This window comes from Sciurus carolinensis, chromosome 3 (assembly GCF_902686445.1).
Source record: "Sciurus carolinensis chromosome 3, mSciCar1.2, whole genome shotgun sequence".
Lineage (NCBI taxonomy): Eukaryota > Metazoa > Chordata > Mammalia > Rodentia > Sciuridae > Sciurus > Sciurus carolinensis.
Window position 1 is genome coordinate 175,701,472 of NC_062215.1, and position 17,321 is coordinate 175,718,792.

Sequence of the window (17,321 nt, forward strand, 5' to 3'; positions counted from 1 at the left end):
TTATTCTACCTCTCTACTTGATTGTCAGTTTTACTGCATGTAGAATGCTAAGTTATTTCCTTGAAATTTTAAACTATTTTATTGAGGTATAATTTATGTACATTAAAGAATACCACATGTTGGGACTGGGGTTGTGGCTTAGCGGTAGAGCGCTTGCCTAGCATGTGTGAGGCACTGGGTTCAGTTCTCAGCACCACATATGAGTAAATGAATACATAAAGGTCTATCAACATCTAAAAAATGTATTTAAAAAAAGAATACTAAATGCTTAACATTCATTCCTGCTTACCTACTTTTTGCTCCAGTTTCATTTCCATTTAGCCTGAAGAGCTCCCTTTGGTGTTTCTTCAAGTCATTTCTGCTGGTGATGGATTTTCTCTTTTATTTGAAGATGTTTCTAGTTTGCTATTGTTCCTGAAGGATATTTTTGTCGAATATAGAATTCAGTGTCCTCTTTATGGAGGATGTCATTTTCCTTTGACTGCTTTAAATTTTCTTTGTATCTTTGGTTTTCAGTAGTTCGATTATGACGTGCATAGATAATTTTCTTTGAAGTGTTCGTTTTCTGGTTTCACTTAGCTTCTTGAATCTATAAGTTTATGTATTTTACCTAATCTGGGATGTTTCCAGTCATGATTTCATTAATTTTGGGGACCTATTCACTTCTTAACTTTTGGAACTCCAATTATCCTTATGTTTGACTTTCTGATATTGTTCTGCAGGGCCATAATGCTCAGTGCATTTTTTTTTTTTCTTGGTGCTGGACATTGAACTTGGGCCTTGTGCATGCTACTGACTAGCTATATCCCCAGTCCCTTTACTCCATATTTTTGTTCAATCTTTTATCTCTGTTTTTCAGGTTGTATAGTTCCATTGATAAAATTCAACCTCACTGACAATTTATTCTTTTATTTCTACTTAGCTGTGAAGATTACCCACTGACTTTTTAATGTCAAATAATGTATTTATTAGCTTCACAATTCTCTTTTTTTTTTTTTCTTTTTTTTTTTTTTTGGGTGCTGGGGTTCGAACCCAGGGCCTTGTGCTTACAAGGCAAGCACTCTACCGACTGAGCTATCTCCCCAGCCCCCCACAATTCTCTTTTTAAAGTAAATTTTTATTTCTTTGAGATTACTTATCCTTTCAGTCATTTCAAATTTCTTGTCTTTTACCTCAGTGAGCATATTTATCATGGCTGATTTAAAGTCTTTCTCTAACATCAGAGTCATTTCAAGTTTGGGAGGTTGAGATATGTTAATTTTAGAAAGAGTTACATTTTCAGGGTTCTTTTTTGTATGTCAAATTATTTTGGATTGTCTGCTTTATTTTATTTTATTTTATTTTTATTCTTTTGGGGGGGGGTGCCTTGCTGTGTTGCCCAAGCTAGCTTCAAATTCCTGGACTTAAGTGAGTCTCCTGTGTAGACTTGAATTATATTAAATTCTTCTGAGGAATCCTGATGTTTTTATTTCACTGGCTGTTGACTTCAGACCCTTCCTCAAGTTCAGACTGTAAGTTTTATCCTCCATAAAAGAGGACTGAACTCTTCAGTTCAAAATTTTAAGCCATTATGGTGCTGCACTGAATCTTTTTTACACACCAAAAGAGTTAAGGTCAGGGCTGGAGATATAGCTCAGTTGGTAGAGTGCTTGCCTTGTAAGCATGAGGCCCTGGGTTCAATCCTCAACACCACAGGGGGGGAAAAAAAGAGTTAAGGTCAGTCTGAAACTTGTCCAGTGTTCATAGGAATTAGAGGATTCCTTTCTTTAGCATTCTCCTGTTCTAGACTGCCACTGGCAGCCATCTGTGGTTAGTCAGACTCTTTCCTCTTTTTCTGGCTAGGCAACCTGGGAATTTCTGTGGATGTTTTAGCTGTCTACCCTGCATCATTCTTTTGATGGTGGCCTTGGGGCAAAACTTCTACTCCTCTCCCTTCTCAAAACAAAAACACAAACACTGGAACCTCATCCCAGTACCAGTCACTTCTCCAGTTTTCTCTTCCCAAAAGTTTGTCCCCCATTCCTTTATTCTTCAGAACCTACAGGTAGTTGTTTCTGTTGTTTTTTTCCCCAAAGTTTATATTTGTAATCCAACATCATTTTAAGTCATTCTTCAGGCTTTGAAGCCAACCATGGGCTCTCTCAACGTTTTCATCAGGAATTCACCTAATGGGATATTGAAAAAACTTTTAGTAAAAGATGAGAATATAAATGTAGGTTAGATTACAGAGTTGCAGTGAGGAACCCTGAAGGGTTTTGAAAAGACACTTTTTAATATCTTCTGTGTTTTAGGTGAAACATGTATTGAAGACAAGATATTAATGGCTGAGAGACCTGTTAAGAAACTTTTGTCATGTCTATACTCCACTGTTGCAACAACCTGAGCTCAGACAGTGCTATTCGAGTTTGAAAGGAAGGGATCTATTTAGGAACATCGTGAAAACAGAGTAGACAGAATTTGGCCATAGGTTATTAATGGAGGAAAGAGGTAAGGTGACTACTGCTTGCTACCTAGGAATGATAATGATGTCATTAATCTGGATACAGTACATAGGTAGACAAGTATAGTTTGAGGAGAATCATAAATCGAATTAGAAACATTAAAAGTGCTGGTCAGTATTAGCAGGAAGTTGGAAGCTTTGGAGCAGGGATAGAGATGTAGATTTAACTGTTTAGCAGAGAAGTAAAATTCATCTTTAGAACCTTGCAAATGGTAGAAACCTAAGAGGTAAACCTATGAAAGAAGAGGAATCAGCAGGAAATCTGAGAATTTCAGAGACAGTTAGAAGAGCCAGGAGACTGAGGTATATTGGAGGACAAAAGTAAAGGGTTTGTCAGTGACTTCTTGCACATACATAAAAAAATCCAAGCAAACAGAAGTCCTCCTCTTCCTCAATCTCATAGCATGCCAGTATTTAAGTAATGAGGCTCTTCCTCCCTAGCAATACCAAAAATGTAATTTTGTTATAAAGATGAATGTAAAAGTCATATTTCAAGGGAGAGTAAAGAGGATAAAAGGGAGGAAATAGAGGTGGTGAGTGTAGATCACATTTTCAAACTTTCTGAGGGAGGGGAATGAGCAATGGAATGGTAGCTGGTGGCTTAAGGTGGGCAGAAGGGGAGCAGGGCCAGTCTTTTGGTTTGGTTGTGTTTTATAGGAAAGGCAACTATGGAGAGAATAATGGATGTGGTGGTAAAGTTTTAGAGTCGATAAAAAAAACAGAATTGGGATGTTAGGTTGTAATTATTTAAGGGTATTTTTTGCCTCTGATACAGAAAGGAAAGAGAGAGTAGGTATGGAGAAGTTTTGTCAGGGAGAAAAGTCAGTCTACATTGGAAGAAGTTGGGAATTTAAGACATTGAGAATCAGTAAAGAGTGAGGTTGCTACTTCTGCCCTCAGTTATGGGATAGAAAATAGCTGGAAATAAATCTTCCTTTAGACAACAAATAGAAAAGCCAGCTCCCTGTCACCTACCAGACTACTCGAAGGTATTTGAGAAGCAATGAGAGACAAATATCTAGGAGAAAATAAAAGCTTAGGGACATGAGGCTAGTATTTGGAGCTGTTCTTCTCTAGTGGATATTTGCTGATTTTTGGAAGATCATCTGAAAAACCGAGCAATGCATTTGATAGCTTCTTAGGGTTAGAGGGACAGGGAGTAGAACTCAGGCCTTCTGATGTGGGTGTGTATGGTCCTGGTGAATCACTCTGATTTGGAACTAGGACCATGAAGGGCCGCACCTAGAAGCAGGGGTGAATCTGATGTAGACAGAACCTCACAGTTATTGTAGCTCCACTTTTAAATATGTTTATAGTTTGTTGTCTGTCTCAGGTGCTTGGCAGAAGCAAATGCAAATCCTATTTAGCAGATAACAACATTACATTAGGCCTCAAATTGTTCTGCAGAAATCATGCAAGTATATACAGCCCATAATTAAAAAAAATTAGGTAAAACATGATCAAATAGAAGAAACAGAAGATAGTAGATCTATAGGGACTGTTGATATTGGAGTTTTCAGGAACAGACTTAACTATAGTTGTACTTGTTCAAAGAGATTAAAGACAAGGTTCAGCGTTTTCAGAAGAGAAATGAAAACTTGAAAAAAAATGAAATGAAAACTCTAGGCTTGAAAATAACTGAAATTAGGAAGTTAGTGCATAGTTTAACAGAAGATGAGATAGAGCTGAAAGGAGAATTAGAGAATTGACAAGATTCAGAGATAAAAAGGATGGAGAAGACTGAGAAGATTGAAGGACACAGATATATTGAGGAGATCAAAAGTGTGTAATTGAGTCCTGACAGGGTTGAAGGAGAATGGGTAGAGGTAATATTTGTAGAGAGAATGACTGAAAACTTTCCTAAACTGGTAAAAATTATCAAGCAACAGATTCAAGAAGCCTTATTTCCACCACACAGGAGAAAAAGCAATCCATACTTGTATACTGTGGTAAGTCTGCAGAAAACCAAAGAAAAAAATCTCTTCCAAGGGACAGGAAACGGTATACTTTAAGATAATTAACAATTAGACCTGACTGGGTTGTGGCTCAGTGGCAGAGCTCTTGCCTAGCATGTGTGAGGCACTGGGTTCGATTCTCAGAACCACATATAAATAAATAAAATAAAGGTCCGTTGACAACTAAAAAAAAATTGAAAAAACAAAAACCAAAAACCAATTAGAACTATGCCTGACTTCTCATAGGAAACAGGGGAGGCTGTAAGACAACGGAATGACAACTTTAGAGTACTAAGAGAAAATAATCCATGGTCTAGAATTCTGAAACCTGAGAAAATGTCCTATGAGAATAAAAATGAAATAACAAGTATTTCACACATGGCTGTTTTTCAGGGCAGTGTTTCAGTTACACTAACCACTCTTTAAAAAGCTCAAAAGATGTGACCAGTGGGCACATATTGGGTAACACAGACACACAAAGTTTTCATCATTGTAGAAAGAACATCATGGTTATTGGTATTAAGACAACCAAAGAGGATATTTTGGACCACATTCTGCCCCCTACCTTTAAACTTTACATGATATTAATGAATTTCTATAGAAAGACAAATGAACAAGCTGAATCAAGAAGAAATTTTAAAAATATGAACTATCTTATATGTTAAAACAGTTTTTTTCCTTGTGACACCTTTGGTTTTGTCTGGATAATAATTCCTCATAAGATGCATTTTCCTTATTTTCTGGAAGAGTTTTAAAGAATTGGCATTATTTTTTCTTTTAGCATTTGGTAGAACTCACCAGTGAAGCCCTCTGATCCTGGACTTTTTTTTAAGTTACAAATTCAGTTTCTTGTTATATGTCTATTCAGATTTTTCTGTTTTTTTTCTTGAGTCAGTTTTAGTAATTTGGATCTTTGCCCAGTTCATTAAAGTTGTCTAATTGGCATAAAGTTGTTAATTATATCCCCTTTTAATCCTTTTAATTTCTGTAAGGTTTATAGAGATATCCCCTCTTTCATTCCTGTTCCGTGGTCACCCTGTGGAGGTTAACAGATAGGATTTCTATGTTCAAAGCACTCCATATACAAAGTGAATTTGAGAGAAAATTTATTACTCAAGAGACTCCTAGAGCTGATAAATAAACTTAGCAAAGCAGGATACAAGATCATCACTTATAGATCAATAACATTTTAATACTCCAGTTAAGAAAAAAATAGGAAAACTGTCCCTTTCATAATAACCTTACAAAAAAATCTGGGAATTTATCTAACCAGGGAAGTTAAAGAACTCTACAGTGAAAACTATAGAACACTGAAGAAAGAAATTAAGAAAACCTCAATAGATGGAAAGACCTCCTATGTTCATGAATAGGCAAAATTGATTTTGTCAAAACTGCCATACTACCAATAGCAGTATACACATTCAACGCAATCTCCATCCAGATACCAATGAAATTCTTCACAGAACTAGAAAAATTAGTCCTTAAATTCATTTGGAAGAATAAGAGATGTAGAAGAGGCAAAGCAATTTAGAACAAGAAAAGCGATGCATGAGGCATCACAATACCCAATCTCAAATTATAAAACAGAAGTATAGTAACAAAACCAGCATGGTACTGGCATCAAAATAGACATGAAGACCAATGGAATAGAATAGAAGACATTGAGACAAACTTAAAAACAGCCACTTGATACTTGATAAAGGCGCCAAAAATATATGTTGGAAAAAGGCAACCTTTTTAACAAACGGTGCTGGGAAAACTGGATATCCATATGTAGAAGAATGAAAGTAGATCCCTATCTTTCACCCGCATAAAAGTTAAATCACAATGGATCAAAGACAGGAATTATACCAGAAACCTTGCAATTGTTAGAAGAAAACAAGGTCAACATTCCATCATATAGGTACAGGCACTGATTTCCTGAACAAGTCCCCTAAAACTCAAGAAATAAAACCAAGAATCAATAAGTGGAATGCCATCCAATTTAAAAGTTTCTGCACGTCAAAGGAAATGATTGAGAGTGAAGAGAGATCCTGCAGAATGAGAGAAAATCTTTGCCTGCTACTCTGATGGGATTATACAGAATATATAACAAACTCAAAAAACTTAAGGCCAAAAATACCAAACCAAACCAAACCCCTCAAAATCCTGATTAATAAATGGACTAAAGAACAAAATAGAAATCTGTCCAAAGAAGAAATAAAAATGACCAACAAATATATGACAAACTGTTCAACATCTCTATCAATTAGGGAAACGAAAAATCAAAAGTACAAGATTTCATCTTACCCCAGTCAGAATGACAATTTTTAAGAACATTAATAATAATAAGTGCTGACAAGAAGGATGTGGGGGAAAAGGTATATTCATACATTGCTTGTGGGACTACAAGTTACTACAGCCACTGTGAAAAGCAGTGTGGAAATTCCTCAAAAAACTAGGAATGAAACCACCATGTGACCCAGCTCTCTTACTGTACAGTATTTATCCAAAAGAACTAAAATTGGCATACCATAGCAATAGAGCCACTTCAGTGTTTATAGCAGCACAATTCTCAAAGTATGGAATCAACCCGGATTCTCATCAACAGATGAATGGATCAAGAAAATGTGTTATATATACACAATGGAGTTTTACTCAGCCATAAAGAAGAATGAACTAATGACATTTGCTGGTAAATGGACAAAAATTGAAAAAATCACGCTAAGTGAAAAAAGCCAGACTCAGAAAATCAAAAGTCAAATGTTTTCTCTTACTTTGGAAGCTAATGCAAAACAAGGGAAACGGTAGCAGGGGAGAAGACTGGATATCATAAAGGTATAAGATAGTAGAGTAGAAGGAGACTGTGAGAGAGGGGAGGAAAGAAGGGAAAGGAGTAGAACTATGGAATGAATTTAACAATGGCATGGTGTATAAATATATAAACGTACCAAAAAGAATTTCACTTGTATGTATATATAGAAAATACCAATAAAAAAAGAGTGAAAAGTAGATCAATAGAGGAGAGGATAGAGAATGGGAGAGGGAAGAGGAAAGGGAAAGGGGGGAATGGGGATTGAAATAAAATTCTTTGCATGCATGATTTTGTCAAAATGAACTCAAATACTATGAATAATCATAATGCTCTAGTTAAAAGAAAAAGACTTCTGCTGTGGGTGGGAGGCAGTGTGGACAGTAGGGTCAGTAAAGCCAAGGGTAGATTAGGCATTCATAATGGCTAGGAGATGGGGAGAAGTTACTTTGTTTCTGCTGGGGATTTGCAATGTTTGAATTTGCTTCTGGTGCCAAATGTAGCGGGGTGCATATGGACGACCTTATCAGCTTGTTCAGATGAGAGTACAAAGGAGAAAGGACTGGTGAGGCTTAAAATAAATCATTAGTTACACATCATAAATTCCAAAAACCAGAGGGAAACTCTTACAGTTCCTGATTTTGAAATTTTTTAAAAAAATTCATTTTTTAATTGTTTTTGGTACTGGGGATTAAACTTGGGAGTGCTTTACCACTGAGCTACACCCCAGCCCTTTTTATTTTTAATTTTGAGACCGGTCTTGCTAGGTTGTTTAAGGCCTTGCTAAGTTACTGAAACTGTTCTTGAACTTGCTATGGAATTCCTGGGATTATAGACATGCACCACTGTACCCAACAATCTATATTTTTATTGATTATCTATTCTATAAGTTCAAATCTACTATTGAGTGCTTCTAGTGAATTTTTTAGTTCAGTCATTGTATCTTTCAGTTTGGAATTTCCATTTGGTTCTTTTTTTTTTTTAATAATTTCTCTTTGTTGATGAGTCATTGTCATCATCACTTTACTTTAAAAATGGTTCCTTTAGTTCTTTGTTCATATTTATAATAACTGCTTTGATGTCTTTGTTAGCTATGTTAAAAATCTTTGCTCCTCTCCAGACAGTTTCTATGAAACTACATTCCCTCCCTGTGTATGTATATGGATCACTCTTTTCAATTTCTTTGCATCTTATAATTTGTGTGTGTGTGTGTGTGTGTGTGTGTGTAAGCTGGACAATTTTGATAATATATTTTGTTTTCCGATTCCCAGAGTTGGAGGTGGTTGCTCAGTTTGTTTAATTACTTGGAGTCTGTTTCTCCTACCCTGTGGCTTCCTTTTTTTCTGCCTGACTTTCAAGTAGTTGTCCCATGTCAGCATATCTTAGTGGTTAGCCTGTGATTGGTTAGGGGTTGTGTTTAAATTTCTTGAAGACAATGAGGCTCCCATCCTTTGTCAATGGTTCTTATGAGGCTTGGGGAGTACATTTCAAAGTTCAGGCAGTTTCCTTAGTTTTTTTTTTCCCCCTACATTTGCAAGGCCTTACCTTCTTCTAGGGATGAGTAGCTCTTTGGGGTCCTCTGGTTTCTCTCCTTCAAGTTTGCAGCTTGTGCAAGCGGTCTTCCAGGCCAGCAGGGGAGAGCTGATTTTTGAACAAGGCCCACTTTGCCTGTCTTATTCCTTGGCTCTCCTTGTTAAATTTCTCCTTGGTCTGCTGATCTGTCACTTTCCCTGACTGGTATTGCAAACTCAGGTTAGTTGTGGTATTGGCCTTCCCTGACTTTTTGTCCTTGGAATCAGTGTTGTTCTTGACAGTGCCCCAGGCATGGAATTCTTGTTCTTCTCCAAATAAACTTAACTTCCTCTGGCAGTGGAGCTGCCAGTTTTCACAGCTTGCCCCACACTAGTAGGACTTCCACCCCAAGGAATTGAGAGTGTGTGTGGGGTGGTAGGAGCCCCAGTCTGAAACACCACACACTTCCTCTGTTCTTACTAATATTCGGTAAAATTTCCCAAACCAACTGCTCTGATTGTTTTGTGTTTTCAGTCAGTATCCAGATTTTTAAATGTTTTTGACAGTTTCTGTTGTTTTCTTGTTGTATTGTTGTTTTTGTTTTGGGGGAATAATATTTGTCAAATTCTTTGTTTATTCATTCTTTTTTCTAATTTTTGACTTTTTAATTTAAAAAAAATTTTTTTAGATGTTGATGGACCTTTATTTCATTATTTATATGTGGTGCTGAGACTCGGACCCAGGGCCTCACACATGCTAGGAAAGCACTCTACCACTGAGCCACAACCCAGCTCCTGTTCACTCATTCTTGACATTCTTTCCTCTGCCTCTTCCCTTTTCAGCTTTCCCACTGTGTCCCTCATGTAAATTTTATTCAAATTTATTTCAGTACATGTTCTGAAATAGAGATCTATTAGCTATTACTTAGATTATGTTTAATAGGTAACGTTACTTGTCGATTAATCCATGTGTTTTTTACTGATTTGTCAATTGTTTTTCTAATTTCAGTGAGATTTATTTTACTTCCCTTTCCCTTTTTTCCCTTCTTTCTGTCAGTTAAACCTTCTTTTACTTGATTTTCCATCTCTTGCTTTCCTTGGCTCCTTAGCTTCTGAATAGACCCAATCTTTCTCTTTAAACCTGCCTTTTGACTTTTCTCCTTAGTTTCCTCCACTGCCCAGGTTCATAAATTTCTTCTTCTCTTGCTGTTCCTTAGGGCTGAGATTTGGCTAAGACAGTGATGAGGTACAGCAGTTCTAGGACGCTCTCACTCGCGGGTCCTACCAGTGTGGCACTTGCAGGACTTTGCTTTTTCAAGTTTTGACCACAGGTGTGTGGCTCGCCCCTGTACTCCTGGCCCTGGTGCTTATTAGTCCCATAGCGTGCATTTGTTGGAACCTGATTTCTGTCCCAGATCAGCTGCATTTGTTTAAAAATATAAACCTACCACACTGTGCATTGTGCCAGGTTTGGAGTCTCAGGACACCACTTCTTTCTCTTAGGTGCTTTCTTCAGGTTTTTTTCCTCAAGTCTAGTAATTTCCCCATTCCTTGTCATACCCATCTTTTTGTATCATGTGACACATTGCCCATTACTGCCTGTTGATCCTAGCCCCATCCCAGCTCTTTGTAATGTCTAACTATTTCCATGGTGGGAGTCCCTCTCCAGGAACCAGTGGACAGCTGGGCACTATATCAGTGGCCCTTGTTCTGGAAGTTGGTGAGAATTGGAAATTGACTTGTGCTTTGTGTGTGTCAGGGGAAGAGTGCCTAGGATTCTCCAGCATTAGTGGGCCTTTACAACAGTGTCACAGGGGAGGGAAGGTTGTCTGATCATCCACTTAGTATCTTAAATACTAATCTTCCTGTTTCATTCTAGTGCTTTGGTACCCAAAGGTGGGGTTCATTTCCATGCCCAGTTGTCTGCCCTGTTCTTGCTAACTTGGCTACTTGGGTCTTGTGTTCTTTTCCCATTCTTTCCTGCCTTGTTTTTAATGTGGTTTCCTGAATGACCCTGCTGCACTTGTTATTGTTTTTTCATGGAAGCACTCATCTGTCCATGTAGGGAGTGGCTGTTGGACATCTCTACTATCTTGGGTACTGTGGGAGCCACTGGGGTTTGAAAGATGGACCTGCTCCAACATTCCCTTGTTTGAGCTAGAGACGAGTGAGGTGGAAATCACACAAGCTGGGGTATCTGTGTGGAGGAAAGGTACAGATGCTGCTGACCTAGGAACATTTGAGTCAAGATCTCTTTATCCTCTTTTCATAGAACTGGCAGTAACTCCTCTGAATTTTTAATTTCTCCCCTCATCAGCATTGATATATGGTTCTCAATTCTGGTTCTTGCTTTTGGATCATTGACAGTTTGTCCCCAACACTTTGCTCCACCCAAGACTGTCATTATTTGTGTTCTTACTCACTAGTGGGAACAAACCCTGATTATGTATCAGTCCTCCTTTGGAAGTTCTCTCTCCCTTGTTTTTATAATACCTGATCCTGTTGGGTTTTTTTTTTTTTTTTTTGTCTTTGTCTTTATTAGCTTCTTTGTTATATTCTGTACTTTTAACTCTCAGCATTCTTAAATGTTACGCCAACTCCAGTTTTGTTGAAATAGGAGTGCCGGGGTCTTCTCCAGGGTCTGTGGACCTACGCAACTATGTGTGGGGAAGGGAATGTTGCTGAATCGTCCTTGGTCCTAGATCCTCCTCTGTTTCAGCATACTCATCTGTTCTTGACCACTCTGAGCATCCACATGCAAATGACAGGCTAATTTCTGTCTGTCAGTTATGTTCCCCTTCCAAGTATTTGGTGGAGGTATGCAGCACTCCAGGTGGATTATCATCTTCTCTAACACAGTGATATTCTTGTCTCCTGGCCTCCTGGGTGGAAACTACCAGGTTGCCATATGCTGGCTCTCTCCATATCTTCCTGGTTGCCAGATATGCGAGTCCATGCTTGGGGTCACATTCAAGGGCCTCTTTTCAATGTCTGTTTGCATAACTCCAGTGCAACCCTCCTTCCCTTTGCCCATGTCTTTTATTCTTTCCTAAGGTGTAGCTGCTGCTGCTCTTTCTCAAATGTTAGAATCTGAGCTCTTGACCAGGTTGATTTTTCCTGAAGCAACTCTGATCTGTGTAATTCTCTTCTGCTTGTTAATGCTTTAGAAATTTCCTTATGCCTTTGAAAAACCCAACTGGTCACTACCTCCCTTCATATAGGTGGGACTCTAGCCTAGTAATTCATTCTGTATTAATCCAAGGTTGTTAATATAAGAATCTGCCTGAGCCCTCTGTATTTCTATTTTTGTTTCATTTTGCCAGGAGTAGGCATCTCTCACACTCAGTTCTGCCTTGAAATCCTTCCCCAAATTCTTTTAGATTCCCTGACCTGGAGATACCCTTTACCTCCCATCATGTGTACATTTGTCCATATGGTACTGTATTATTATTTCAATATGATTTAAAAAGCCTATTGACCTCTAAAAGGTGGCATGTATGCACAATGGAGTTTTATTCAGTCATAAAGAAGAATGAAATTATGTTAATTGCAGGAAAATAGATGGAACTTGAGAATATTATATTAAGTGAAATAAGCCAAATTCAGAAACTCTGGGGTCATCTTTTTTTTTTTTTATATGTGAAATCTAGAGAGAAAAAGAGAAAAAGAAAAAAAAGGTGAGGTGGATCTTTTTTTTTTGTGGTGCTGGGGATCGAACCCAGGGCCTTGTGCTTGCAAGGCAAGCACTCTACCACCTGAGCTATCTCCCCAGCCCCGTGAGGTGGATCTTATGGACACGGGAGGGAGAACAGTAAATTAGAGAAAGGGGCCAGGGGAAGGGAAGAGGAACAGGAAAGGGATATCCTACAGAACAAAATAGATCAAATTATATGGTTATATTGTGTGCATGTACAAATATGTAACAATCCCACTATATGTATAATTATAATGTACCAATAAAAATTACAAAAAAAAAAAAGTACAGAAAATACTGGGAAAATATATCCCAACCCCAAACCTAATGACCTTTTATCCCTCATTCTGCCCAGTACAGTGCTTTGCAGAAGAATTCGTTGAGTTAATGAAGGGCGAGGCCTCTGGATTAACGCTTGGACAGTCTGGACCCCTTGCTGTACCTTTGCTATTTCCTTGCTGTGTCTGGAAGGCCATCTGTTTCACACTCTCCTTGAAGTTGGGTTACTTTATCTCCCAATCACTTCATGTACCACCAAGTGGTCTGTTATCTTTGTCATTTCTTCTCCAGAATTAGTATTAATTAAATGAAAAATCATATTTTCGTGAAGGATGTGTGGGGACCATTTGAAGGAAGTGGAAACTAGTGTTCAGAGCAATGTCATGATCTATTTTATGGGAAAGTAGGCTGCCCCCAGGATTTTGGAAGTTTGCAAATATAGATTTGACCCCTGGGCTGATAGCTAGCAGAGACTAAAATGTGAAACTGGTGGCGTATTCATTATCCAGGTAGAAAGCCAGGTACCTGCCACAAGGCTGCAGCTTCCAGCCTGCTGACCCAGGTAGTTAGTTGCTCTTACATGCTTTAGATGTGGCTGCCTGACTTTTTATTAGATACCTGGTTTGAGGTGATGGCAGGTAAGAATAGGGGAATAGACTTCTAATTATAATTATTGCCATATTTGAAAGCTTGTGAACCGTCTGGGGTTTCCTTCATAATTTGGGATGTCAAATTATGGCAGTGAATTAGGTTTTATGGATGAATTATAAGGAATTCACTGATATGATTTAATAAATAAAATAAGTACCTTTAGAGATGATAAGACGGGCATAGATAAAGTGCTCCGAGATTTGACAGCAGGATCCCTTAGGATCCTAAGCTAACTGCTTAGGGATGCTTTATTGGAAGGGATATACTCCACCAGGTTAAACTTAGTAAATGCCACATCTTGAGCCTTTTTAGTACCTATTCCATTACAGTTTTTAGATTCTAAACCTTTTTACCATCTCTCAAACCACATTTCCTTCTATTTTTGTGCGTTTCTTAACCTGATTAGTACAGCATCGTTCCTTATTTTCTACCTCAGTTGCCCTACTTATGGAGATTTAATTGAAGTGCTCCAAAGGAGCAGATTTGTGTCCTTGTGAAGGTTTGAAAAGAAGCTCAGCACAGATGGTATGCTTGATGAACTGCTCAGGAAAATGTGATGCCAGGACCCAGGAGGGCACCATATTGCCTTCGCCAACCAAGTACACCAAAGTACTAAATTTCTGGGATGGCAGAAGAGGTTGCAGGTTGACCTCTGTCCACTCATGGGATGTCTTTGGTTTCAGCTGGTGACAACTGAGCTGCTTCAGACGGGAAGAACTCTGAGCTGAGCAGTGGAGGCTCCCCTGGATCTGGAGAGAAGAGGAATCCCTGGAACCAGTAATGAGCCATCCTGACTACAGATTGAACCTCCGGCCCCTGGGGACCCCAAGAGGTAGCACAAGGAAATGGAGTCTGCCCTGGCTATGGGAGAACTGAAATCTGAGAGGAGCGGTTGTGGAGGTGGAGGGCAACTTTTGGGATGAGGGGACTAATTCTTCTGGTGAACTATTGACTGTTCTCCCATGTTATTTATTCTAGAATTAGGTGTGGTTTTTTGTTGTCTTAATTCATTATTATATTGTGCACAACTGTTTAATTTTCTCCAGAAAAGGGACCATCTTTTAATAACCACTTCCTATTTTTAAAAGTTTGTATCTATAAACAGCAAGGCATACTAAACCAATTTTTAAGATTTTGTTTCATGCGTGTTGTGGTGCTTGTTTAAAGCTAAGGTCTCATCTGTGTATTTATTTATTTTTTCATGTTTCCTTACCCATTCTTCCCTTTTTGTGACTGAATTCATCACCAAAGAATTTCATTCTGTGGGTTTTCTTTGAAAATAATAATGATGATGATGATAATAAGTGTAATATCTTCAGTTTTAAAAATACAGAGATGTTTGAGGAGAGAGCTGATTGCTGCCTCATGTTTCTAGGTGTCCCCGCTGTGGTTGGTCCACATGGTTTCGGTGCTTCACCAGGTGACAAAAAGTCAAAGAACAAGTCCACGCGAGGGAAGAAAAAGAGCATATTTGAAACCTATATGTCCAAGGAGGCGGTTTCAGAAGGCTTGAAGAGAGGAGCACTCATACAGGTGCCTAAAACTACTGACAGGTTATTCCCCGAGTATGTGGAACCGAAGCAATCGGTTGTTCGTTCGGCTGTTTCCTGTCTGTGCTGGGTGCTTTATGATGGTCACATCATTGGTGCAGGGTTTACTGCTTCTTAGACCTGCAGTGCATTTAGAAGTGGCAAGCACCACAAGACAGTGGTAGGCCCAGTGCTGTGGGATTTGAGAGAAGGGAGCCCTTGCTTCAGTGTTGTTGCCTGGGGATGCTTTATGGGAAGGGATATGGGCGGGCCCTGCACAGCCAGGCCCTGGGCAGCCAGGCCCTGGGCAGTTTGAGTAAATGAAGAGAAGGTTTGAGTAAGCAGGAGAACTTTCTTTTCTTTTTCTTTTTCTTTTTTTTTTTTTTTTTTTTTTTTTTTTTTTTTTGTGGTGCTGGGGATTGAACCCAGGGCCTTGTGCTTGCAAGGCAAGCACTCTACCAACTGAGCTATATCCCCAGCCCAGCAGGAGAACTTTCTAAGTGGAGGTACTGGTATGAGATACTAAGGCAGAAGTGGGAAGTAGGGTTTGGATATGTCAAACGTGTAATAGTTCATTTTGCCTGAAGCACAAAGATGCTGAATGACTGAGAAAAATGGATAAGATTGGGAAGAAAACAGTGAAGAGTAATAGACAGTATTTGTTGATTGTCTTACAGTTTACAAAATGTGTTCACAGGCTAGTTCAGTGGTTTGACGGAGTAAATATTTATTGCACATTCCCTGTGAGCCTGGAACAGTTAACCTTAAGAACATATTGCATGGTTGCTTTGGAGAGGACCGTGGATGAGAGTGTTTTTTGGTCCTTAGAGCTTTCAACCCAATAGAGGGAGGCAGTCACGTAGAGGGAGGGAGTCATGTCCGCTGATGGTTTGGGGATGAAGTGGCAGGTGCTCAGATAGAAGGGTGACCAGGTGTATAGGAAGATGCTGGGGAAAAGGAGTGGAGTTCTGGAGAGGTCTGTTTTAGGAGATAACATCTTTGGTAGGTATTGAGGATGATAGTTTGGGCTTAGCAGATAAGTGATACGTGTGTGGGAAGGAGATATGGCGATGCAGTTGCACTAATGAAAACTTGAGCTTGTGAAACAGTGTAGAGTAAGGCAGCTTCGTCTCCTTGGGGGCGTATCTAAGGCAGGTATCAGGTAACAAGGCTGAAGAAGGAGGTAGGGCCAGTTATTCTTTAAGTTTGTTTCATAATTCTTGGATTAGCATAGAAATATTGCCACATGGCTTATATGAAAATGTGAGCCTAGCACTTGGCTGATGCTTAATAAATTTATGTTGAATAAGTATTTATTTTTTGTGTAAAGATCAAGATAGTGTCTTTTGAAGAAAAATGAGAGGGAATCTCAGTTGTTATAATTTGAGAGAAAATTAGCTTAGAATTTTCATTGCATAATTATACCTGTATAGGGATAAAACTGGGTAAGAACAATATTCTGCCACAGTGTTTCTTTTTGCTTTTAACTTTTGCTTTTGAAGTGACTTTTTGCTGACATTAAAACAAAACAAAAATCTGATCAATATAACAACTCTCATTCCCAGGAGTTGGTAAGTGATTCCTCCTGGCCTGTGACATCATGAGACTCCACAGCCAGAGCCTCCCCCCACATGTGAGAACAGTTGTTCTTTGCAGATGGGGAGAGGAATGGGTTCCAGATATGAGGTCACCGTGTGAAATATACAACACTGTAAATAAGATTTTCATAGGCAGAGAAACAGAGTCCATCTGCTTTTGGATATAAACTTTCCGTGTGTAGGTCTGGCTGGGTAAGGTAAAAAACTGGACAAGGAAGGATATTTTAATGCTGTTGGAGAAAATTAAGTGTATTAGATATACTTTGAAACATTTGTTAACTTTCGTATATCATGTCCTCCTTTTCCTTTTCCCAATCCAGAGAAAATAAACTTTCACTGAGAGATTTTATGGTTTTAAAAACAGAAGTAAAATAATGTTTTTTCAATACCTTGACTACTAATTTGAGATTTCATTGTTTGCCCTATGTGGGGAAGAAGAGATGACAGTGACCGGAGAAACCTCTTCTATGTTTGAAACTAACCAGCAATAACACATGATCATGTACGTGTAGTTTTGAAGTTTCTTCTTTTTAATAAACAGGTTCTTACATCAAAGAGCACATGTCATTTCTTTCTCCACAGGTGTAGTATTGGGAGGTGGTTATAGGAGATGTTTGGAGAGATGAGAAAATGATAGATGTGTCAGGAAGGGGCCTCACTTTGGGGTGATGACCAAGGAGAAATGAGGAGGAAGATGGTAGAATGGCTGTTTCAGATCCCAGAGGATGCACTGGCTGAGGCACCATGCCAGAGTTCCTCCTGGGGTAAAATAGTGGTGTGAATTGTTACCTGACCTCTGAAAAAGTCCAAGTC

At 38.7% G+C, this 17,321-nt stretch overlaps 1 protein-coding gene across 1 annotated transcript in view; it reads left to right on the forward strand.

Moving 5' to 3' along the window:
• Dis3l2 (DIS3 like 3'-5' exoribonuclease 2) overlaps positions 1-17,321 on the forward strand; it is a 356,804-nt gene that overhangs the window by 34,230 nt on the left and 305,253 nt on the right. Inside the window, 2 exon segments of the mRNA XM_047544162.1 lie at positions 14,065-14,213; positions 14,757-14,914. Coding sequence (XP_047400118.1) covers positions 14,162-14,213; positions 14,757-14,914 — 210 coding nt within the window. The 5' untranslated portion in view covers positions 14,065-14,161.